Source organism: Oryzias latipes, chromosome 22 (genome assembly GCF_053564925.1).
Source record: "Oryzias latipes strain Hd-rR chromosome 22, Olatipes_Hd-rR_3.1".
NCBI lineage: Eukaryota > Metazoa > Chordata > Actinopteri > Beloniformes > Adrianichthyidae > Oryzias > Oryzias latipes.
Genome location: NC_136258.1, coordinates 15,097,426 through 15,122,117, shown reverse-complemented (window position 1 = coordinate 15,122,117; position 24,692 = coordinate 15,097,426). Strand labels below are relative to the sequence as shown.

General features: G+C 41.9%; 2 protein-coding genes across 10 annotated transcripts in view; one reads left to right on the top strand and one right to left on the bottom strand.

Annotated features, from left to right (window-relative positions):
- The first annotated feature begins 3,337 nt into the window (after positions 1-3,337).
- Positions 3,338-8,211, top strand: LOC101171466 (galectin-8). 2 transcript variants are annotated; one of them, XM_020700761.3, is made up of 8 exons: positions 3,338-3,546; positions 3,711-3,799; positions 4,451-4,661; positions 6,030-6,149; positions 6,228-6,254; positions 6,502-6,590; positions 6,740-6,905; positions 6,985-8,211. In XM_020700761.3, the coding sequence occupies exons 1-8, from the start codon at positions 3,466-3,468 to the stop codon at positions 7,132-7,134; spliced, it is 933 nt and encodes a 310-aa protein (XP_020556420.1). In that variant the 5' UTR covers positions 3,338-3,465; the 3' UTR covers positions 7,135-8,211. The 2 variants fall into 2 exon arrangements, with proteins under 2 accessions (XP_020556420.1, XP_011492058.1); XM_011493756.4 differs by having other exon boundaries at positions 3,339-3,504.
- Positions 8,212-8,587: 376 nt separating this feature from the next.
- The window catches only part of zdhhc14 (zDHHC palmitoyltransferase 14), a 49,995-nt gene continuing 33,890 nt past the window's right edge, over positions 8,588-24,692 (bottom strand). For 4 of the 8 annotated variants that reach the window (XM_023951311.2, XM_078940738.1, XM_078940737.1 and 1 more), the window contains exons 9-10: positions 15,454-15,559; positions 8,588-9,546 (exon numbers count right to left, since the gene is read on the bottom strand). In XM_023951311.2, the coding sequence (XP_023807079.1) occupies positions 9,130-9,546; positions 15,454-15,559 (523 nt within the window). In that variant the 3' untranslated portion in view covers positions 8,588-9,129. Of the gene's footprint in view, positions 9,592-15,453; positions 15,560-24,692 lie in introns of all 8 variants that reach the window. The other 4 variants (XM_023951308.2, XM_023951309.2, XM_078940735.1 and 1 more) reach the window with 1 other exon arrangement.

Genomic DNA, 24,692 nt, shown 5'->3' with positions numbered 1-24,692 from the left:
TGTGAAGGAAAGGAATCTGGAGGGACAGATGGTGGTGGACTTTGCGAAGAGGATGGAAATGGCTGTAGTCAACACTTACTTCCAGAAGAGAGAGGAACATAGAGTGACATACAGAAGTGGAGGTAGGAGTACTCAGGTGGACTACATCCTATGTAGACGAGGTCATTTGAGAGAGGTTAATGACTGCAAAGTGGTGGTAGGAGAGAGTGTAGCCAGACAGCACCGCATGGTGGTGTGTAAGATGACTCTGGAGGTCAGGAAGAAGAAGAGAGGGAAAACAGAAAAGAAGACCAAGTGGTGGAAGCTACAGAATGAAGAAACTTGTGAGGAATTTAGGCAGAAGTTGAGGCAGGTCCTGGGTGGTCAGGATGAACTTCCAGATGACTGGGAAACTACAGCAGAGATTATCAGGGAAACAGGTAGGAAGGTGCTAGGTGTGTCATCTGGAAAGAGGAAAGACGGTAAAGAGACTTGGTGGTGGAATGAGGAAGTACAGGAATGCGTCCAGAGGAAGAGGTTGGCTAAAAGGAAGTGGGATGTAGAAAGGACTGAGGAAGGTAGACAGGAGTACAAGGAAGCGCAGCGTAGAGTGAAGAGAGAGGTGGCAAAGGCCAAACAGAAAGCTTACGATGAGCTTTATGACAGGTTAGACACAAAGGAAGGAGAGAAGGACTTGTACAGGCTAGCCAGACAGAGAGACAGAGATGGGAAGGACGTGCAACAGATAAGGGCGATTAAGGACAGAGATGGAAAGGTGCTAACAACCCAAGAGAGTGTACAGAAAAGATGGAAGGAGTATTTTGAGGAGCTGATGAACGAGGAAAATGACAGGGAAAGAAGGGAGGAAGATGTGGTTGTTGTGGAGCAGGAAGTAGCAGAGATTGGAAAGGATGAGGTTAGGAAGGCTCTGAAAAGGATGAAGAGCGGAAAGGCCGTTGGTCCTGATGACGTACCTGTGGAGGTATGGAAGTGCTTAGGAGAGACAGCAGTGGAATTTCTAACGAGGTTGTTCAATAGGATTTTAGAGAGTGAGAAGATGCCTGAGGAATGGAGGAGAAGCGTTCTGGTCCCGATCTTTAAGAACAAGGGTGACATGCAGAACTGCAGCAACTATAGAGGAATAAAGTTGATGAGCCACACAATGAAGCTGTGGGAAAGAGTAGTGGAAGCCAGGCTTAGGAAGAAGGTGGAGATTTGTGAGCAGCAGTATGGTTTCATGCCCCGTAAGAGCACCACTGATGCCATTTTTGCTTTGAGAATGTTGATGGAAAAGTACAGAGATGGTCAGAAGGAGCTGCATTGTGTGTTCGTAGATTTAGAGAAGGCGTATGACAGGGTGCCGAGGGAGGAGCTGTGGTACTGTATGAGGTCGTCTGGAGTGGCAGAGAAGTATGTCAGAGTAGTTCAGGACATGTATGAGAGAAGTATGACGGTGGTGAGATGTGCTGTAGGTCAGACAGAGGAGTTCAAGGTGGAGGTGGGACTACACCAAGGATCAGCTTTGAGTCCTTTTTTGTTTGCTATGCTGATGGACAGGCTGACAGACGAGGTAAGACAGGAATCTCCCTGGACAATGATGTTTGCGGATGACATTGTAATTTGCAGTGAGAGTAGAGAGCAGGTGGAGGAACAGCTAGAGAGGTGGAGGTTTGCTCTGGAAAGAAGAGGTATGAAGGTCAGTCGTAGTAAGACAGAATACATGTGTCTGAACGACAGGGATCAAGGTAGAAGCGTTAGGTTACAGGGGACTGAGGTGAAGAAGGTGCAGGAGTTTAAGTACTTGGGGTCAACAGTTCAGTGTGATGGGGATTGTGGAAAAGAGGTGAAGAGGCGAGTGCAGGCAGGTTGGAGCGGTTGGAGGAAAGTGTCAGGAGTGTTGTGTGACAGAAGAGTGCCAGCAAGACTCAAAGGAAAGGTGTACAAGACAGTGGTGAGACCAGCTCTGCTCTATGGGTTAGAGACGGTAGCAGTGAGACAGAGACAAGAGGCTGAGATGGAGGTAGCGGAGATGAAGATGTTGAGGTTCTCCTTAGGAGTGACCAGGTTAGACAGGATAAGGAACGAGTACATCAGAGGGACGGCTCACGTTGCCTGTGTTAGCGACAAAGTCAGAGAAGCCAGACTGAGATGGTTTGGACATGTTCAGAGGAGGGATAGTGGATATATTGGTAGAAGGATGTTGGAGATGGAGCTGCCTGGCCGGAGGGCAAGAGGACGGCCAAAGAGGAGATATATGGATGTCTTAACAGAGGACATGAAGTTGGCTAACGTTAGGGTAGAAGATGTTCATGATAGAGTGAGGTGGAAAAGGATGATTCGCTGTGGCGACCCCTGATGGGAAAAGCCGAAAGAGAAAGAAGAAGAAGACTTTATTCAATAATGTAAATGAATACACATGCTCTTTGTTTGGTATCTATTTCATTTTTTTTTTAAATTTATTTCACTGTTTTTTTTAATTTTATTTTGCATTTCACTTTGGGTTATTGTTAATAATGTTTATTAATGTTACGTCTGGCATATCCGCCTGGCATTGCTGTTTGCTTGATGGATTTGTTAATGTATATTTGAACATCGACAGTATAAAACAAAGCAAAATAAATAACCTGGCATATCAACAATATACATTTACATTATTTTATTATACAGTACAGTATATACAAAGAAAAAATTGAGAAGTACAGTTTGCAGCTCCAATAAAATATTTAATTTTCTTGTAGCTTTCATATTTTGCATGTGTTCTATTGTTTTGTGAAATGATTTTAAGTCAAAATTAAAGCACATTGGGGATTTAGACCATTTACACTTGTGAATGCCAGATTTCCGCCGATTAATAAACACTTGAATAATAAAAATTACGTATTAGGACAAACCATGTAGCTCAAAGTACAACATGACATTAAACATATCCATTTTAGTTTACTTTCTAGTTCGTGATGATAAAGTCTTCCAAATCTGATCAAAAGGCCATACACTAAGAAAACGGATGAAAACCTGTCTCCTTGTTTGGTAAAAACAGAAGTCTTCTATGTTTATTTTAAATCTTCTTATCTTCGCTTTAACTTGATATATCTGATGTCAAATATTAAATTCCAAAACGAACCATAGATATTATGGCTTTTTTGAAGTATCACAGCAGCCCACTGCGCATGATCGAACGTTTTTTATTTGTGTCAATGCATCAGTACCATAGACAAATGAAGCAGTACATCAAAATACCTTCATATCATTAGAAATAATCAAGAATACTGTCAAATCAGCAGAGGTCGTTTATTGAAAAAAACAACAACAAAAAAACAGGCACGTGTTGTTATTAAGCGTAGATCACGTGGCAGATTTCGCGCATGCGCATCTGGTAGATGGTTTCCGGCTTCATCCCCGCACAGTCCCGAGCAGCTGAAAGCAGCCGTATTTACCGCAGTCTGTCGCCGTTTTCCCCCCCGCGGTTGCTCTGACACGAGGAGCCCGATGTCAGTGGCGAACGCAAAACACACGGTGCTGAGTCCGGTAAGACGTCACAAACGCTCGCGCTGCTCCTCTGCTGGCACCGTAAGTCTGCAGGAACAGAGCTCTGATGCTGGTCATATATGTGCTCGAGCTTCTGCGGCGGCGTTTATTTACATCGTTATTTTAAAGACTTGAGCATTAGGGAATGTGTTGATCCTTTATAAATACAGTTTTATACTTAAATAAGCCCCGTCTTTCCATCTCAGGTGATCCCGTACACTGGACCCATACCCGGAGGCCTGCACCCCGGGGAGATCATCATCATCCAGGGCTCCGTACCCCCAGATGCAGACAGGTGAATGTTACGTCACAAGAAACAACGAGAGGAGACCTGCATTGTGGAAATTCCCAGCAGTTTAGTTTACCTTGAACGCACCCTAACATTACACGCACATTACAACACGATCCTACAAAATAAAAGTCAATAAACAAACACATACAAAGAGATTTATTGTAAAGCACATGTTTTAGTCTTGATGGATTTTTTTGTTACTAAAATGCTTCGTCTTTTTTAATAATTTTTAATCAGTTGGACCAACCTGTATTTCAGTTTAGCTCACAAATAACCAACTATAATGCACAGAATGAAGTGTCCAATGGCTGAATGAGAAGCTCAAACCAAGCAGATGTAATTTTTTTTATCGAGATTTATCACAAACTGCTCACTTTTATTGCTTCTTTATTTGTAATTCTCAAGTGTGTTGTGTCTCTAACTTGCCTTGTTCCTAAGACTTTCAGAAATTTTGAGTCTCTTGTGCTTTTTGACACAACAATTCAGGTTACTGTAATGTAAAACTTATTCCTTATTTACCAAAAGGTGGTAGTTTTTCTTTTTCTTTTGCTGTACTCAGATTTTCTGGATTTTGCTCCCCTTCTCAGTTTAATCCCAACATTAGAATGATCTGCAGTGGACTCCACGGCGAGCTGCTAATCCCGCCTCCTCTAGCTTTCAGGTGGATTTGTCGAGCGGCTGCAGCACCAAACCGCGCTCGGACGTGGCTCTCCGCTTCAGTCCTCGGTTCGGGCCCTCGCCCTGTGTGGTGTGCAACTCCCTGCAGGAGGACGCCTGGGGAGATGAGGAAACGCTGCACCAGCTGCCCTTCAAATGCGGCGCCCCGTTTGAGGCCATCCTCCTGGTGCTAGAAGATGTTTTCAAAGTGAGCCGTTTTTCCAACACCAAGGGGGTATTCCAGAAAGCAGGTTTATGCTGGTTACCACCGTAAGTTTGAGGCTAAGGAAGCGGATAACCTCAGCCTTCGGCCCCAAAAACAGGTATGTTTCAGGGTAGGTCAAGTTGCCATAGCAACTAATGCTCTGAACATAACCTGGTCTTGAGCAGGTTTAGTTGAAGGTTAGTTTGTTTCCAGAGAGGTGAAGCAGCATAACGTGTTCATTTGAAGATGATTTAGTGGATGAAGAAGCTCAGATAATCCTTTTTCCACCGTGAGAGGGTGATAAGACCACATATGGATGTTGGAAAGATAAAAATTTTTACATTGTTGATCTAACTTAATTATTTGCTACAGTTAAGATAAATCTTTTTTTTGCTGTTAAGTCATCTTAAAAATAACACGTAGTTATCAGACAGTTATATTACTTTCATTTAAATTAATTCAATTAAGTAGGTGTAACTTTGGTGCTGCTGTTAGATCGGCACCACAAGGGATTGTGGGAAGAGGATGATGAGTTTTAGTACCCTTACTGCCCAGTGGTGTAATGTCAAAGTCGGAGAAATGTTTGATGATCTCATGCTGCAAATCTTTATTGTTTCTTTCCTTTTATTGTTATAAAAATGAGTATATCTGCAGGCTCAAACTTAGACATATGAGAGTTCAAGAAGTACAATAAATTAATATAGAAAAACATTTAAATGAAATCAATTAATACGACATTAAGTTAGATAAATATGTAAATTTGAGTTGTATAAACACTACCGTAATTAAGTTTTATAGACGTAAGAAATTAGGTTGAAAAATTTTAACTGAATTACTTGTTACCAATTGAATAAATTTAAGTTGGATAAGTTATATATATATATGCGTCACAATGAAAATAAGACCAGAAACTCGTGCGTTTACTTTGTCCGTTCTTTTTCTCCAAGCAGAAACTCTTTCTTTTGATGATGCAGCTGTATTACTTTTTTGATGGACGTATAATCTTCATATGCTGTCATTTAAATCTCAGACTCCGTTTCACTGAAGTATAGCGCTTTCTTTTTTTCTCCACACGTTTCCGTGGTGACTCCGGAAATCAGCGATCCATTGAGAATGTCTTTACTTTATGTACTTGACATGCACGCGCATTAACCCAGGGTTACTAAGTCGCGCGTAATTACGCTAACTCATATCCGGTCTTTTGGAACCGACATACCCAGAGTAAGCAAGTTCAGGCGGATTTCAGCCAGAGTTCAGGCTTAAAGTCAGGGTAGTTTAAACATGCTTCCTGGAATACCCCCCCAAGTGGCATCTCAGCATGACCTAACCTGAGTTGTGTGGACAGTCACAGTGAGCTGCTTTCGCCTGCAGGTGGCAGTCAACGGTGTTCACCTGCTGGAGTACAAGCACAGAATCCCCATTAACCGAGTCAATACTTTTTCCATATCTGGGAAAGTCAGGGTCCATGCCGTTGGCTACATCCCAAACTCTGTAAGTGCTCAGCCATTGGCCGCCTTGTCTTTTTCCTTCCCAAGAAATAATTTTAATTGCCCCCATTCTCTCTCCTAGGCAATATACTCCGAGTCAGGTGATCTGGTGAGTTTTATTTCTGACTCTTTCAAAATAAATGTCTTTTTATAGACACGCCTTGTGTCTTGTGATGCTGTAACAGCTAAATCACATGCTTTGTTGACAACAGGCCTGACATTATTATCATTTCACTTCAGTTTTTTAAGAGAGATAAAAACACAATTTTAAGATAAGGAAATAGATTGTAATTCTTTCATAATTGCATTTCTCTGAGTGTTGTCATACATTTCTAGTTGTCATGTGTTTCTTTCAGAGCCTCCCTTACAAAGGTCGCATCCTTAAAGGATTGAGCCCGGGACAGCATATCACAATAAAAGGGCAGGTCAGCACGTATCCTCACAGGTACAGTCAACACATGAGTTTCATAACATGTGAGGATTTCAAGCTTTTGAAATCACTTTTCAGCCTGTGGACTTTAGTTGGAAGCTGACTGACAAACTGAAATGACAATAGGTGTAGTTTTTTTTCCTAAACTTCCGTATCGACTCCAGTTTTACAGTGAACCTCTGCAACAGCAAGACGGAGAACATCGCTCTGCATCTGAACCCGCGCATGAAGTCCGGCGTCTTCATCAGGAACTCCTACCTGTCTGCGTCCTGGGGGCAGGAGGAGCGGGAGCTGCCCTTTTTTCCCTTCTCGCCCGGGGAATACTTTGAGGTGGGTGTTTTTGTATTTCTTTTTATAAAGACATTCTCATATTGGGGATTTGCTCTCTGAACTTCCCTTCTTTCTTCAGATCCTTCTCCTCTGTCAGCCGCATCAGTTCAAGCTCGCCGTCAACGGCTCCCACTTGTTCGAGTTCCGGCATCGGGTGCAGGACCTGAGCAGCATCGACCAGCTGGAGATCATGGGGGACATGGAGCTCACCGATGTCAAACTCTGGTGATGTTTGGACAGCCAATCTGCTGCTCTGGTCAGCGGTGCTACACTAGCTTAGCGGCGATGGAACGTCCGTGTGGACTTGAGGACTGTGTTTCAGCTCTGGTTTGAGCTAGTCTAGCATCGTCACCAGCCAGAGGTCCTGCGTGGATGGATGGATGGATGGATGAAGGATCCTTCTGGTGCACAGCAGCCTCCATGACTGTTTACAGCTACAAGTTAGGTGTTCAATACTGTCCTTAGATCATCTTTACTGTAAAACATCAAAATGTTAAAACACAGATTTAGCTTCTACTTCTAGTGTTACAAAGTCAGTAAAGTAAAAAAAAAAAAAAAGGTTTCAATCTTCTGCAGAAAAGTCCAGAACAAAATCAGAAGCTAAGCATTTATTTTAAACCAATTTGCAACATTTTTGCTTTATTTTACATGCAAATATCTTTTAGTTCTTATATTTCATCCTATTCAGTAATCATTGTAGCCATTTCCTTATAACTCAAAGATAATAGATCTTAAAGATCAATGAGAAGTAGGGCTTGGCGAAAAAAACAATTCACACTAAATTAGATTTTCCTCTTTTTTTCTTCCTCCCTTTACTTTCTTAGAATGATAATATCTAGAACATCTCCTTTAGGGGCCGTTTGCAGACAGACTCGTGCCCTCCAGTTCTCCCGCCATCTTTTCCAGGTGCAGCAAGGCAACTTCACAGAAATATTCCCGGCTTGGAAGCACAAGCCGAGGTTTCCCAGTAGACAAATAAAGTCGGGCTTTTCCCACCGGATAAAAATGCACCAATATGTCTTTGGCAGTGTTCCGTATCTGCCATTGCTTCTGCTAGTTTCTGTTTTAAAATCTGCACGTCATGACAGAAGCCCAAGAGAGCAGGATGCTGGGGAAAAAAAGAGATTTTCCCAATGATAAAAATGGATTTATCACCCAAACCTAGCAAGAATTCTGTAGAATACAATGGATTCCTGTGTGAGACTGTCAGCTAGGAGAATTGACCTTTGAATGTCTGGACTATATCTACATTTTACTGCATTAAAGACTTATTTTAAGCTTTTTCTGGAATAAAAGTGACATAAAATCCTTTTTTAATACTTCTTTCAGACAACTAGTGCTAAACCCAGCAGCATCAGCTTTGACTCATTGATTTGTTGAATTGCATTACTTGCAGTACCTCCTTTCAACCACACGGTGGCAGAAACGTTAAATTTGTCCTTCACACTAAAAATAACTATCAATTCAAATAACTAACAATGTATGTGTTTAGCAGCACTTCTGTCCGGAGGGGCAAGAAAAAAAACTTTAAAAGCTGAATTTGTCTGGATTATGTTTTTCCTCTGGCAGAGATCACAAGCTCAACTTTCAAGGAAACATTGTGACCCCATGCGGCGATTTTATTGTTCCTTTTGATACAAACACATGCCTCCGAGGTGCTTTATTAATATCCACAGGAAATATAGTTTGTAAGAGTTTTAATAACCATAATACAGTACAACGGTATCATTTTTTGTTGCTTTTTTTTTTTTTTTTTACATAGAAAAACAATGATATGGAACATGTTTACATCAACCATTGCACTGCGGAGAACGCCCCAGAAATAAAAAGGCAGAGGACACGGGCCAATCAGCAACAGGCAAACGGGCTCGAGTGACGTGTCAAAAGACAGAAGAAAGTTCGTCCATCGCCTCAAACTCGGCCGTCTGACGGAACATTTTTGCTTGAAATGGCTTACAGACATTTATGCCACTTTGAAAACCGGACTCCTCCTCCTCCTCACAGCTTCTGGCTGTTGCTTTGAGGAGCAAACAAAGGAGAACCTGGACTGATGGGTCATGCACCACGAGTTCATCTCCCAGTTCCAGCAGACGAGTTTGGCAACACATTGGCTGAGGACAGCTTCCCTCCGTGAGTCTGCAGTGTCTGCAGATCCTGTGGGAGTCAGCTGATCCTGAAGGAGCACAGGGGGGAGTTGTGACTTCAGGGGGACTCCACCCCGCTGTCAGACGGAGCTGAGCTTCACCAGTCCTCTGACCGAGTCCTCGTGGAGCGAGTCCTGGCTGGCCGGGTTGTAGAAGCTGCCCTGCATGGTGTGGCTGTGGCCCAGCGGGCTGCCGCAGTGCAGCATACCGGGGGGTGAGGGCACCTCCTCGGGAGTCAGGAAGTGGTGGTGGGCCAGCTGCTCCTGCAGAGGGTGGCTGTGGTTGTGCGGGTGGCCATGAATCGGCAGCAAGTCCGTGGCCTCGTGGCAGCTGAGGCTGGGGGTGGAGGCTGGCGGGGTGGGCTGCCCCAGGGGGAGCGAGGTGCACGGGCCGCCCAGGGCGAGAGAGGCGCGGCCCGGTAAGGACGCTCCGTTCTCGGGGCTGAGGATGACCGGCTCGCTGCTCTGCTGCTGCTGGAGGAGGGGGGTGGTGGCGACCTGCAAAACGAATTTGGTGCTCTGAATGCACTGGTCTTGGTCACACTGAGAGGAGAACCGCGGGGAGGGAGGGGCCATGCAGGGGAGGAGAAAGAGGGGAATCGGGGATTGGAATTCAGAAAACACAAAAACAATGAAAGCAGGAGGTGAGAGGGTTAAAAAAAAAGAGGGGGAGGTGATTAGATGAGAGAGAGAAAAAAAGTTGTTAGTAACATTTTCAGATTTAAAGACACAGAGCAACAACCCACAGATGACCCTTGACCTCTGTGTTCACACCGGGCACGTGCTGAATGCGGGTTCACACTGGACCGTCGGGGACGCCATCCATGCACCACCACTAGATCTGAGTCCCGATGGGTCAAAGGTCAACTGGTTCTTTACATTTCATGTGTGTTAAATGGCCGCAGACTTAAAACGTGTGCAGCGACGCGTGAACGTGAGAGCTTTAAACGCAGAAACCCACAATGCACCTTTACAGAGAGGTGGAGGCTCAAACCTGCGTTTCCGAGCCCGGCGTGAACAGAATTGAGCTTCGATTTAGGCAGAAAGTTGAGGACGGGAGCAGGGTAAGGCAATAAACGAACAGTTTGGAGCAAATGTAGCTTAAAATCCATCAGAGAAATCCTTTCCTAGGAGATAAAAATCCCAAAATAAAGAGAAGTGATGAGAATGAGGAAGTAGAAGACGGTCTGACCGGTAAGGGAGTCCTCACTGCGAGAAATTCAACCCCCAAAGGGAGTTTCCTTCCACAGCAGGAGAACTTTATTCTTCTTAAGCAGTTTTTTTGTCAGTTTTAGGAGTCCAAATGAAAAACTTTCTTTTTGTAAATTCCATTTTTGCTCATTTGAAGCATAGTTTTGCAGCAGCTATTTTATCCGCACAGGATTCTATGAAATCACTTAAGGGCTGCGTGTCACTGAGTAAATATAGAATACATACAAGTTTAAAAGTCCCATTTGATTCTTATCAATTCATTTGGAAATTTTTCATTTTCCAAACCGATTTTATTTTGAAAAACAGTTTCAAAATCAATAGAATGAGAATTCAAAAGTGGAAATGTCTAATAAAATGTAATTTATTTTACAAGGACTTAAAACAAGTTTTATTAGTTGGGGGGGGGGGGGGGGGGGAATTACAATTTAATAAATGATCATGTATTTTCTAAGTAAAGATAGATTATAATTAGAAGTTGGGCTCTTTGCACTTAGAAAATAAAAGAAACCTGTTTATTAGGATTCTGACGTGTTTGTAGGAAATCTAAATTAGAAACAACAGGTTTGATGGAGATGAAATGTTTATTTAGTGTAAATATTTCAACGAATGAAAGCGTTTCCACCATGAAGGGCGGCGGTTTATCAGACTCCCTAAAGCGCGTCAGGCCTCATGGTAGCAAACATCAAATGAGTTGAATTTGTAGATTTTTTTCTTTTTAACATCTTATGTTTTTATTTGGAATGAACAACAGAGATTATATACATCTTTAGCCACGTAAACCTGCTTAAATAAATAAATCAAATAAAGTCATGTTTACAAAGGAGTTATTAATGCTGTCTTTATACAGAGTAAATGAGTTACAATAGTAAAAAAATCAATAAAAATCAATAGTGTAAAAATAAAATCTGCTCCATTTGTTTTGACTTTGATTTAACTGGCATGTCTGTAGTGTGAGAAGAGCAGAATTTACTGTCCAGACCTGAAATCTTTACTGTTTGATCAGCTGATCAGTTAATTAAAAAAAAGCTGGGATTTACCAGTAATAAGTAGATTTTTTTAATGGTTTAGATCAAAAAGATTATTTCCTTTCCAAGGTTAAGGTCAAAATCCTGCAGAGTAAATCAAAGATGAAATGAACCCAGATTAAATCTGTCTGTGTTTCTGCTCAAACGTAACCTAATCTGATCTGACTGCACAGACGAATAAAGAGTCCTGCTCTTCTCATCCAGAGCAGTTAGACGCCTTACAACAAGTTCTAGAATAGAGACTGTCTGGATTTGACAGGAAAACGGGTCCAACCATCATGTCACTGATGGGCTGTCAAACCACATGATTTGCTGGACAACATTCAACAAGGAAGTGGTGACTAATCCTGAAGCAATTCCAGAGGAGGAGGAGGAGGAGGAGGAGGAGGAGGAGGAGGAAGGACGTGGACAGAAGCAACAATATTTATGAGAACAAATGATTTCGACAGACTAAAGCAGCAGAAAAGGTGAGTGAAACTAAGCCAGAGACAAACAAAACAATGAATCCACTAATTTATAGTAAGACATAATTTTATCCTGAGTGCTACTGAAGATTCAGAGCAGTTCTAGCTAAAGTCATTCTGTAAAGATTCCTCTCCTGATTCTAGATCTACAGGACCTTTCAACCGAGACCAGACAAAGATGCCCCCCCCCCCTATCCACACACACACAGTCCAATCCAATGGAGGGCTTGTTGTCAAAGGTGTAACGTGACTTTATATCTCACACTGTTACCATAGCAACAGCTTAAAAGGCTTCTCGGTAACACACAGAGCTGCCGTCACCTGACAGCAAAGCCCACAGCGAGTTAAAAAGCTGAAATCCAAAACGGCGTCTGTGTACACCAGGGGTGGGCAATTATTTTAACTCACGGGCCACATTGCAGATGCGTGATATAACATGGAATGTAGATGAAAACATTTGGATGGAAAATGATATTCTAAAACAGAATATTCTAGAGTTTTTAGTTTAAAATTGTTGTTTCCATTTTAGATCATTTTTTTTATTGTGAAGCCCTTTAGTACCATCAAGGAGTTGTAAAGTGCTGTATGAATAAAGTTTCCTTCATTCATGATCCTTTTAATAAAATAAATAACATTATAAATAAAAAAAAATACCAAATAACACTCTCTATGAGAGACAAAAATTGAGGAAAAATATGCGGATACATTTAGGAAAAAACGCTAAAAAAAATCCAGCAAATAGTCAATCCTCTCCTGTCATAATCCTAATAGGGCTGCAAATAACCGTGATCGGTGAAATTCACGGAGTCTGATTACAGACGTTTATGGCAGTAAAACTCCTCACTGCACACTTTATACACTTGTCTCAGACAGACAAACATTTTCACCCTTTTTTCTCTCTTGTTTAAATTCTCAAACCTTCATAGAAATTGAGTCTAGGATCTTAGAATGAAACAAAGATCTGATCGATCACAGATTTCTGATCTGAAGAGCTCCGCGTTTCTGTACAGGAGACACGGCATGGACTGAGGAGATTGATTGACAAGGTCTCCAGCCAATCAAAAATACACGGGTTTCTGATATTGTTCAATGGGCCGGACCAAAGATGGGCCGTAGTTTGCCCACCCCTGGTGTACACGGTCCTGAGCTTCAGCCTTTCTCCTTACAGGTGAAGGATCTGGAATTCTGATGAAGCATCATCTCTGCCACGGTTGTCTGGCCTCGCTGGCGTCTCAAAAAGGCCTATTTCTTGTGTTCACCAACCCTGATGTGTTAACATCCCAGAATAACCCCCATCGTTATAAGTTGAATGGATCCCATAGCTGTGTGGCCGCTAAGGGAACGACTGCCGTTGAAGAACAACCAGAACTGTGACGCAATGTTCTGATGGCGTTCGGCTCAACACAATGGCTTCATTCAGGGAATTCAGGGACAGACATCCCAGAGACCGCAGACGCTGAGGTTGACTCAGGGAGACGTCAGTGTTTCTCAGCGAAGGCTCCAGTCCAACATAAAGACCCACTCCAATCTATTGTCAAAGCCTTCACAGTGGTCTTTTATTCATGATTATGCCCTTTTTAGCTCCCTTTTTTTTAAATGGACATATTTCTGTAGGACTTCTGCCACAGCCCCCCCCCCCATTACTGAGAGCAGGGAGCTTGTGGCGCCCAGCATATTTTCTATGTTGACTTTTCAAACAGCTTTTCTTCATCTTCAACGATTTCAATAAAGAAATGATCAGAAATGTTAGCTTAATTTTCTTTATACAGTCAGGACCATAAATATTTGGACAGACAAATTCTTTCTAATTTTGTTTCTGTACATTACCACAGTGAATTTTAAATAAAACAACTCAGATGCCACTTTCAGACTTTTAGCTTTTATTCCATGGGTTGAACAAAAAGATTGCATAAAAATGTGAAAAACTAAAGCATTTTTTAAACACAATCCCTTCATTTCATGGGCTCGTAAGTAATTGGACAAATGAAATAACTAAAAACAAAATGGTCATTACTAATATTAGGTTGAAAACCCTTTTTATTGGCAATGACAGCCTGAAGTCTTGAACTCATGAACATCACCAGATGCTGGGGTTTCTCCTTCTGAATGCTCTGCCAGGGCTTTACTGCAGCAGCTTTCAGTTGCTGTTTGTTTGTGGGCCTTTCTGTCTGAAGTTTAGTCTTCAACAAGTGAAATGCTGCTCAATTGGGTTAAGATCAGGTGACTGACTTGGCCATTAAAGAATATTCCTCTTCTTTTCTTTAATAAATTCCTGAGTTGCTTTGGCTGTATATTTTGGGTCGTTGTCCATCTGTATTATGAAACGCCTCCCAATCAGTTTGGCTTCATTCACCTGGATCTGCGCAGACGGTACGTCTCTGAACACCTCAGAATTCATTGGGCTGATTCTGTCCTGTGTCACATCATCAATAAACACTAGTGTCCCAGTGCCACTAGCAGCCATGCACGCCCAGCCCATCACACTGCCTCCACTTGACAGTTTCACTGATGATGTAGTCTGCTTTGGATCATGAGCTTCTCCACGACTTCTCCATGCTTTTCTCCTGCCATCATTCTGGTAGAGGTTGATTTTGGTTTCATCTGTCCAAAGAATGTTTTTCCAGAACTGTGCTGGCTTTTTTAGATGCTTTTTAGTAAAGTCCAATCAAGCCTTCCTATTCTTGAGGCTTATGAGTGGCTTGCATTTGCGGTGTGCCCTCTGTATCTATTTTCATGCAGCTTGCTTGCTTGCTTGTCTGTTCACAGCAAAATCTTCAAAATGCAAGCAAGAGTCCTCTAATCAACTCCAGGCCTTTTATCTGCTTCACTCATAATGACATAACAAGGAAATGTTATGCAATAGCATGGAAGTCAATTGTCCAATTACTTACGAACCCATGAAATGAAGGGATTGTGTTTATAAAATGCTTTAGTTTTTCATATTTTTATGCTATCTTTTTGTTCAACCCATGGAATAAAAGCTGAAAGTCTGCACTTCAATGGCATCTGAGTTGTTTTATTTAAAATTCACTGTGGTAATGTACAGAAACAAAATTAGAAAGAATTTATCTCTGTCCAAATATTTATGGTCCTGACTGTATATGTCCTCCATCTTCAGAGAAAGGCCACAAAGATCATGTTAAAAACACCCAGAACACCATTTTTCTCTTTTAGAAGAGCCTAAAGGCTGAAGATAAATGAGCCTTCTCTCCTCTTTCTTCGGTTTACATGAGTATCAGCAGCACGCTTAAAGATAGCAACTCTGCAGACCTAATCTGCAGCAACACGACTGACTGCAATCCAAGGATAATTTCCCAGACATTCAATTTAGTGGAAAACAGCAAACATGTGCCTCTTTAGGGGGCCGAGGCTGAGAAAAAGCCGACTTCACACTTTCAGAACATTAGGATCCAGGCTAACACCAGAATAAACATCACACACCATAACCAAAAATGACCTCAGATAGAGAAATACCCACTGCAACACTTACACACTCAGTTCAACACACCAAAGCCATCTGCTTTAAGACAATAGAATCTGGTGTGACAATTCAGACAGAAAATATGTTTATAAGGAACCTTTTGACAGTAGCGCTGCATGTTCCAGTTTAGCTATTCATCCTCTTAACAGTTTGATATACTATATTACTTACTCTGCGGCTGTTCATACTGTGCGATACAAACATGAGCAGTTCTGCGTCTCACCTTATGGCTTTGCTGGGACTGGGTGGAGCCATACATGGGGAGGCCGTTGGTTGGCGGTGCTAGCTGCGGAGCGTCTGATTGGATAAAACCTCGTCTGTCGATGAGACTGTGAAAAGAGAAGGTGACGAAATTATAAATCTATTGAGAAGCAGAGCAGGTGAAGTGAGGTCAACTGATTTTTAACAAGCAGATTTCTTCAAATGAGGGAAAAATGTAGTAAAAAAGGAAAATAAAAAAAATAAAAAAATCGTCAGCTCTGACAAATGCTGGCGATTTTTCCACCTTCAGGCAAAGGTGGAAAAACATTTTTCCCCCTGAATTGCTAAAAGTTAAAGGGGCCTACACCATGCAAAAAAATGTTTTGAGATTTTAAGTGTATTATAATGTTCATTCCTCACAAAAATAATCCCAGGGTGATGTTTTGATCTGATCATGCATTCCAGAGTATTCCTCTAGAAACCTGCGCTCTGAGCACCAGCCCCTCCCAACCCACAAAATCGAGCGGGTTCTCACAGTGTGATGTAGATAAGTGAGGAACCGCCCCTTCTAGGAAGACTCCGCCCTGCCAGCTCCGCCCCAAAGTTAACACACACGCCCGCTTTCTCCACAGAGCTAGCAGCGATCGGCTAAACGCTTATTTTATATGAACATCCATCTTTGAAAAAGTTTGGATGTTTGTTTTCGTGGGTGAAACGCAGACAAGCTGCAGAGGCTAGGTTGACGTCATGAAACGGGCGGCACCCACAGAGAGCAGAAGGCGGAGCCTCAGAGATTGAGTCGTCTATAACAGTGGTCCCCAACCTTTTTAACGCCGCTGACCGGTATGACGTCATAAAAAGTTTTCACGGACTGGTCTTTAAGATATGGAGGAGGATAATTGTAGCAATGCTTTGATGAAGGAGGAACAGAGACGTGACAAGACGAGCTCTGTACTTATAAATTGACAGTCATCGTACATCGCACAGGTGTCACCATCCTCTCCCCTTCCCACACTCAAAAAGCAGGGTTGCTCTGTGCCTTCGTTTCCACCCAGAACTCAGAGGTGACTTTCTGATGAACTACTGTTGCTCTGTAGAAACTATGTCAGGGCTCGACATAGCCATTTGTCCGCTGGCCCGGTCCTGTTTTTCGAGCAGTGCGGACTAGAGCCCTGCGCGGGGACTATTTTCTTCATCCCGCTCCCGCCCGCGCCCGCTGAATTTTTGACCAATCCCGCCCGCTCCCGCAACGTATGCGTTACACTCCCGCCCGCTCCCGCAATATGTATGTCCACTCCCGCCCGCACCCGCAAAACTCAGAGAATTTAGTCCCGCACAGTAATAGAGATGCATTGATTTTGTATCGTCCCCCGTCCCGCAGGAAAAAAACATGTATTTTTATTGATATTATTAAAAAGATTCATGTCCTCCTCCAGCCTCATCTTTTGATGCATTCCTCTTGTGTAATGTGCAACTTAATTATTAAATATATTTTTACCAATCCTGTTTTGTTAAAAGTGTGCGTGTGTGCGCGCGCAGACAGACGGCCTGAAGCGCGCTCTTAGTAAGAGGCGGGGCGGGGCGCACCCCCAACAACAGGTTAGATGACAGAGGCCATTGGGCGTCTCTACCTGGTGCCTTCAAGGAGCTTCAGTACATAAGAATCCAACAGCTGCACAGCCTAACGTAGTCCGCTAATATATATTCATGAGATATTCATGGCAGCACTGATCCCGCAGGGTTTATTTTTTGCCGCCCGCTCCCGCCCGCAGCACAATCCAAACCGCCCAATCCCGCGAGATTTGGGTTGGGTCCCGCGGGACCCGGCGGGACCCGATCCCAATGCAGCCCTCTAGTGCGGACCACAAGACTTTACTTTTCACTTGTCCGCTCGGGCCACTAAAATATCTAACGGTTTATATATTCTTCACCTTTTTCAATAAAGTAAATTTTGCGAAAACGTGTAGATTTACCTCGTCTTCATAATTTAGTTTTTCTGCTAGTCCTGTGTTCAGACTTCAAGGGTTTCTATGGGAAACCTTTGATCACTTCTCCTTCTCTCCCGCCTGCGCGCGCGCGGCTTTCACTGCCGAGCACCACGCGGCACGCGCTCACTACTTTTTTTTCCCAAACTTTATTGAATGTAACAATTCAATACAAAACAATGTTAAACAGCAACAACGAAGGCATAAGCCAGTGGGTTATTATTACATTTGATTATAAATCCGACACCGTCACTGAAGAGAGACTGAAGCGTGTCAGAGATGTGGAAGACATGGCAGGAATAGAAAGGAATATGTTGGATGGAGTAGTGGGTATAATTAGTAGTATGGACAGCAAGATATTTAATGAATGCATTGAAGATGAAACTGTATCCACTAAGCTTTAAGATGAATGTCAAAGAATCAAAGGCAACTCCAAATACCTGAATCTCAGACTCAAATGCAGTAGAATGTTAAACTACTTAATTTTGTTTTTCTTTACAACACTGTAAGCAGTAAGTATTTCTAGTTAGCTGAATGATCTCAGTTAGACCTGCACAATATGAGGAAAACTCGCGATATGCGATATCAGAGATTAAAATTGCGATAACAATATAATTTGCGGTATATAAACCAACAGCAAAATAACCAAATAACCATTCCCAGTTTAAAAATTATACTCCAAATGACCCACGTTGACATAGGTTACAAACATCTAACATAACAGGGCTCCATCTGATTGGTCAACAATGTGAAGGCGTCCATCCGATTGGTCAAATGCATTAAGGGATTTATTTGATTCGTTAAATGGTTCAAGCTGCCATTAGATTGTTTTAACACATTTAAGGTTTATGATTTATTGCGATATTTGCCGTTAGAAGCACCATGAAAACTTCTGAACTAGTGTTACCTACTACACTGCAGTGCTCTCTTCAAAACATCTGAAACAGACTAGAGCAGATTTAAATTTGATATGGTCTATTTTCAGTCATTGAAAAGTGTAGAAATAAGTGATGTCACCAGAATGCACCAAATTGCACCATATTAAAAGTTTCCGGGGGGGCATGCCCCCGGACCCCCCTAAAGTTGCAAGCACCTGCGGAGCGGCGGGTCCCGCTATGCGCGGTGTCGGGCCAGTAACTTTCAGGCAGGGCCAGTAAGTTTCAAAAACTACTGGCCCTGTGGGCCAGTGCAAATTTCTGGGCTATGTCAACCCCTGTATGTCTTAGAAAATGAGTAAAAACAGCATAATCAGAATTACAAGACCACTGCGTACTCTTTGAAGATAGATCAAAAGATGATCTGGGTCTTTGTTTGCTGTCAATTACTTCTTTAAAAAGCTAAATAAAATAAATCATTTAGTAAAAGTTTTTCCTAAAGACATAAAGTCAGAGTAACATAATATTTCCCCCAATAAGTCTAGATCAGGTTGTGATTCCCTTTTTTAACCCATATTGTATGGAGTGATATTTCTGCCACCATGTTGCACACAAAACTTTCTAAGTTGAACACAAAACGTTCTAAGTTTTTTGCTGAAAAATTTGTTTTTGCTCAAAAATTTTTTTTTTGCTTTCAAAAACGTTTTTTGCGTTAGCAAATCACATTTTTTACGTGCGTTGTGTCAAATCTCGCTTTTGTCTTATCTTTGATTTTGCTGACTACTTGGAGCGCGATTTAGCGTGATATGACTGCCACTGGCATCGCCAAAAAGAAATTCACATGCGTTGTGTGTAGGGTTGTGCCGATGGACGATATCATCGTCCATCGTGATGGGTGACTGACATCCCGATGGAGAGACCACCATTGTGATGCCACGCCCCCGCCACGTTGCGCGTCGACACCATAAGCCGCGGTTACATGTACAAAATATCTTGATGGGATCAATGGTCGGATTGGAATCCAACCGTGTAGATGGGCCCAGAAAAATGTTTTCAGAATATAAAAACGTTCACTAAGGTCACAATTTCGGTCGGAATAAATCATTCGCACATGCGCAGTATTCGCACATGCGCAGTTTGAAAACCGGAAGGGGATACAACTTCCGCCGAGCGGCTTTTTTTCCAAACTTTATTGGATGTAACAATTCAATACAAAACGATAACAGCACCGAGCGGCTATATATATTGACATGTCAGCTCGGTAAAATACGAGATGATCTTCTAAACGTGCTTTTAATAATGTTACGGTTATTATCAAACACCTGTTCGCTCATCATTTGAATTTTAATCCGTGTGGTCAGTGCTTTTTCTGAACGGAGCCAGGATTAGCAGTATGCTAACACGGGCTAACAACATTAGCTTTGGGTGGCGCTGCACGTAAACGTGTAAGAATAACATCAGCCTTTATTTAGTCGGGACACGACTGGAAACACAAATCCACGTGATTGTTTGAATGTTTTCTAAGGACTGAGCGACATTTCTGCTTTGATGCTCAAACCGCTGTGTGTGCTGACGATCCGAGCTGTGCTCAGACACAGGGTTTAGACCCGGTTCTGAGTTCGGTTGCTTGTACCCCTAGAGCTGCGGGACGGATCGCAGTCTTAAATCTCCCACACATACCGCTCATGTACCCCCCTCCCATCAAACACAAAGCTTTAAGTCCGCGCTCCGCCGGTCCACTTCACTAATTAAGTGCGGGAGCGACTACACTTCTTTTCTATCTTGCTTGTTACTTTTTCTGTTAAAGTCACTTCCCTCAGTTTATACTGGATCATCGCGGATTAGTCATTAGTTGGGAAATAAAATGAAAAAAGCAAAATAACGAATAGCAGTTATATAAGAACGAAAAATGGTAAAATACCCCCCCCCCCCCCCCCCCACGATGTCATCGTCCATCCCGATGGTTGACAGCAAACATCGTCAACGGCCAAATTAGGGGACATCGCCCAACCCTAGTTGTGTGTCATCTCACTTTTTTCCTATCTTTGCTAAGTTAAGTTTCGGTTTGATGTGACAAGCTGCCATCAAACAGCTGCTGATTGGTCCAGATTCTAACCAATCAAATCGCCATATGAATCTAACATGGTTTCTGCTGCCGAGGCTCAGAGGCTGAACCAGCTCTTTTTACGCTCATTTTTGGATGAAGACGTTTTCATTTTTTAAATAATTCATAATAATTCATACTTTCTTTTTTTTTAGCATTCGTTCATTTTTATGAAGTCAGATTTGTGAAACTGTAAAGTTTATCTGCTGACATTAAATCAACAGGTCTGTTTGATCTGTGAATCCTGCAGAGCAAAATATTAGTGAAAAGTGTAATTTTCTTTAAGGTCTGTTTGTTAAAACAAAACAATTAAAAATTTAAAGCACATATTATTTTATGCTGCACACGTGTTTGGGATCAGATGAACAGTAATAAGCAAAAGAATGATGGCTCACCACAGGAGACTCAATGCATTTATCAGAAGCATTGTTAACTTTTATGTAAATTTTCACCAGTGTCTCATGTTTTAGAACTTGTGAGCGTTTGTCCAAAGTTTAAAAATATTAGTGATCAAAAATGCTATTTTCTTTTAATATTTCAACAATTATTTATTAAAATAAAACAATAGTTCAGATACAAATCTTAAAAAGTTTAACTTCTTCCGGCTAGATGGAGTCGGAGCTCGGTCGTTTTTTTTTTTGTTGTTTTTTTTTTGCTGCAGACGTTTTAAACACGTTGGTCTCTACATAGACATGAATAAATACTAAACTCTGTTTTATTTTAGCTGCTTTGCTGCTCCTTCTGGGTTTTACTCTGAGACAAACGGGCCAGAGTGGTTGAAAACGGCAGAACCCCGTACGAACAGAACCGACAAAGTCAATGTCTGCCTCGGAGTACCGGCAATATGAGACAGAGACACTTGATTGGTTAGAATCTGGACCAATCAGCAGCTGTTTGATGGCAGCTTGTCACATCAAACCGAAACTTAACTTAGCAAAGATAGGAAAAAGTGAGATGACACACAACGCGTGCGAATTTCTTTTTGGCGATGCCAGTGGCAGTCATATCACGCTAAATCGCGCTCCAAGTAGTCAGCAAAATCAAAGATAAGACAAAAGCGAGATTTGACACAACGCACGTAAAAAAATGTGTTTTGCAAACGCAAAAAACGTTTTTGAAAGCAAAAAAAAATAATTTTTGAGCAAAAACAAAAATTTTCAGCAAAAAACTTAGAAAGTTTTGTGTTCAACTTAGAAAGTTTTGTGTGCAACATGGTGGCAGAAATATCACTCCATACTATTGTTTCTAAATCATTCAGAAAAAGACAAATAATTCATGTATTGTTTCCCAACTGAGATCCTGCAAACACCCAATTTCCCAGAATTCTTCAGGACTATTTGAAAACCCTCCAGCAGACCTGAACTACATCTGCACAGACGGCGCGTTCTCCTCTCACATGATGCTGGCCGCGATCCAGCTTTATGGTCTCCCAGCAGGACAAAAGCTGTGCTCGTACGCGGCGCTCTTCCTGGATAATCTATGCTTCAGCACCCAATCAATTTGCAGCCAGCGAGTGACGCTGCGCCCTGCCCTTCCATCGATGGATTTGTCCTCCGCTTGTGGGCTCGGTGGAGGCAAAGCTCCATCGTAGCGTGAAATGACATCCAATGTATTCAAACTCATTTACAAGGGTGTGAACTTTTTTATAATCCGATACGCCTCATGATACCAAAAATATTATGACTCAGTCAGCAATAAATGATCAAATTCATAGAAGAAGCTGGTTTGGAATCAGAGTGTGTCCAGTCTTGGTGTACCGTGAATATTTGATAGCTTTTATGTTTAAAAAAAATAAATAAATAAACACATTCACTACTGTCCAGCTGCTGTAATCCACTTCTGGTTGATCTTTCCTTCCTTTTCCAAAACAAAAAATCTTACTTTATTTGTTTTTTTTTACCTTCCTTTACTTTTGTTGTTGCCATAAAGCTTAATGATGTCTCCTTTCACCTGCATGGAGAGCTCCTTTGACCACATGTTGTCTGTTCACAGCAAAATCTTCAAAATGCAAGCACGAGTCCTTTAATCAACTCCAGGCCTTTTATCTGCTTCACTCATAATGACATAACAAGGGAATGGCCCACACCTGCCCATGCAATAGCATGGAAGTCAATTGTCCAATTACTTACGAGCCCATGAAATGAAGGGATTGTGTTTAAAAAATACTTTAGTTTCTCACATTTTTATGCAAACTTTTTGGTTCAACCCATGAAATAAAAGCTGAAAGTCTGCACTTCAATGGCATCTGAGTTGTTTTATTTAAAATCCACACATACTAAATTAGAAAGAATGTGTCTCTGTCCAAATATTTATGGTCCTGACTGTATATTGAAAAAATCGGGCAGATTAATTTTCAAAACTTGTTTTCTTTTCTCTCCTGATTTCACTTGTTTTCCACAAAGTGAATCTCATAGCAGAGATTTATTAGTTAAAGTGATTCTGTGCAGCACTGATGCTGTCAACACTCACACTCCTACAGTGAATGCTGCAAAGACTATTTACTATAATCTAATGTTAATCAATTAAAAACGTATTGATCAGAACAAAGACAAATCAAGTTTTGACAGCCACATTATTTCCTGACAAACCACTAAGAATATCTGCAGCGTCTGCCCTGCTGCAGAGTCAGGACGCAGCAGATGGAGATGGAGCCGATACGATTCAGAGGAGTTGAGGAGAATATTTGGAAGGTCATTGAAAGGAGAAAGTGTTGACAGGCAAATCAGAACGACGAGATGCTACAAAAGGAAATGATGCTGCAAGTTCATAAAGACTCACTCTGATGAAGGCTGTGTTTTTTTTTTGAACATGTTCTTGTGGTACTGGAGCCGGTTATTAAAATAATCGTGTATTTTGTGGCAGAAGCACCAAATTCTGCATGGATGTACCTTAGGATCCCCTATTTCAGAAAAACATCAGCTCAGAGAAAAATCCAATATTTTAAAAGTTATATATATTTATACTTTACACATAGTAGTATTCTATAGGCACCCCTTAAGTTTAAAGACTTTATTTGGTGGATGAACAGCTCAAATTATTGAGACCGGGACAACTAGATATTGAATACTCTTGTAACAATAGAGTTTATGGTTGCCATCTTTACAAATGACCTTTATTTAGGATTTTTTCTTTTTGTGGCAAATGTGCTTTTGTGAAAAGAGGGGATCCTAAGGTACTAGGGGTGTAACGATACGCTAAAATCTCAATTCGGTTCGATTCAGAATTTCATAGGGCTCGGTTCGGTACATTTCGGTTCGGTACTGCTCTTTAACTAATCTGCCTGATATGAACTTGTAATTTATGAACTATTATTTTATTGTTATTTATTGTGTGTGTTTGCCGGACACCTGAATTTCTCCCTTGGGAGATTAATAAAGTTTTTATATATCTATTTTCGGTACAAAAAACTATACTGTCCGTCACTTAATAGCGTCTCGGAGGAAACTCACGGCTAACATTACTTCCGCCTCGGCACAAAGTTAATACAGTGGCGACCTTGGGGTTAGACCCACCTATAGCCACTAAGACTCAAGTGTGAAATCTTGTGTGTTGAAACCTTCACCCTCACTGAGAGAGCTATGAAGAGAAGTGAGGTTCATGTTGTCACGCTGTTCGTGTGTGTCCACAATAAATGGGTTTAAATGCCGGAAAGGAGATGGAGCAATCTATTCCTCTGTCTACTCTCTCTCTGGGGCTGTTTGAGGGTGTGTAGAGTATGGGACAAGGACAGCCAACGTAGCTAGTTAATTGGGAGCTCGGCTCTCGAATCCCAGCTACGAGTGACAAAGCAACTGGGTCGCATATGCAGGGAAAAAAAGAAAAAACGTACCGAAACGGTACAGAAGTGAACCGAACCGAAACTGCCGTACTGAAACAGTCCGGTTCAACTACGCGTATCGTTACACTGTAAGGTACATCCGTGCAGATTTTGGCGCTTGTAAAATGCACAATTTGTCTGAATATGAAGTGAGAGCAAGCTTAATCCATGCCAAAAGTCCCGCCCACAGCGCAGAGGTGAATTTCTAATGAACTACTTCTGTTCTGCAGAATTCCTAGAGAACGAAAGGTTTATTTAATTTTGGCTAAAAACGAAATAATCAGAATTTAAAAAGAACACCGGGAAGAATTTGAAACTGGATCAAAAGATGATGAGAGTGGGTCTTTAACCTAAAGAACTGAACAGGAAAACTGCAGAAAGAGACTAAATGCTCCTTCTGGTCTGTGTGGTATTGGGAGCGTAGGAGGAAAGCTGCCAGCTTTTTTTCTTTTTTAACCCGTGGATCCAGCTGTGCAAAGC

Bases quoted from the DNA above. Each gene is read 5' to 3' on its own strand.
- LOC101171466 (XM_020700761.3), top strand. From the start codon at position 3,466: ATGTCAGTGGCGAACGCAAAACACACGGTGCTGAGTCCGGTAAGACGT. The intron at 3,547-3,710 runs GTAAGTCTGCAG...TTTCCATCTCAG, and splicing joins GCTGCTCCTCTGCTGGCACC to GTGATCCCGTACACTGGACC. The intron at 6,150-6,227 runs GTAAGTGCTCAG...TCTCTCTCCTAG, and splicing joins TTGGCTACATCCCAAACTCT to GCAATATACTCCGAGTCAGG.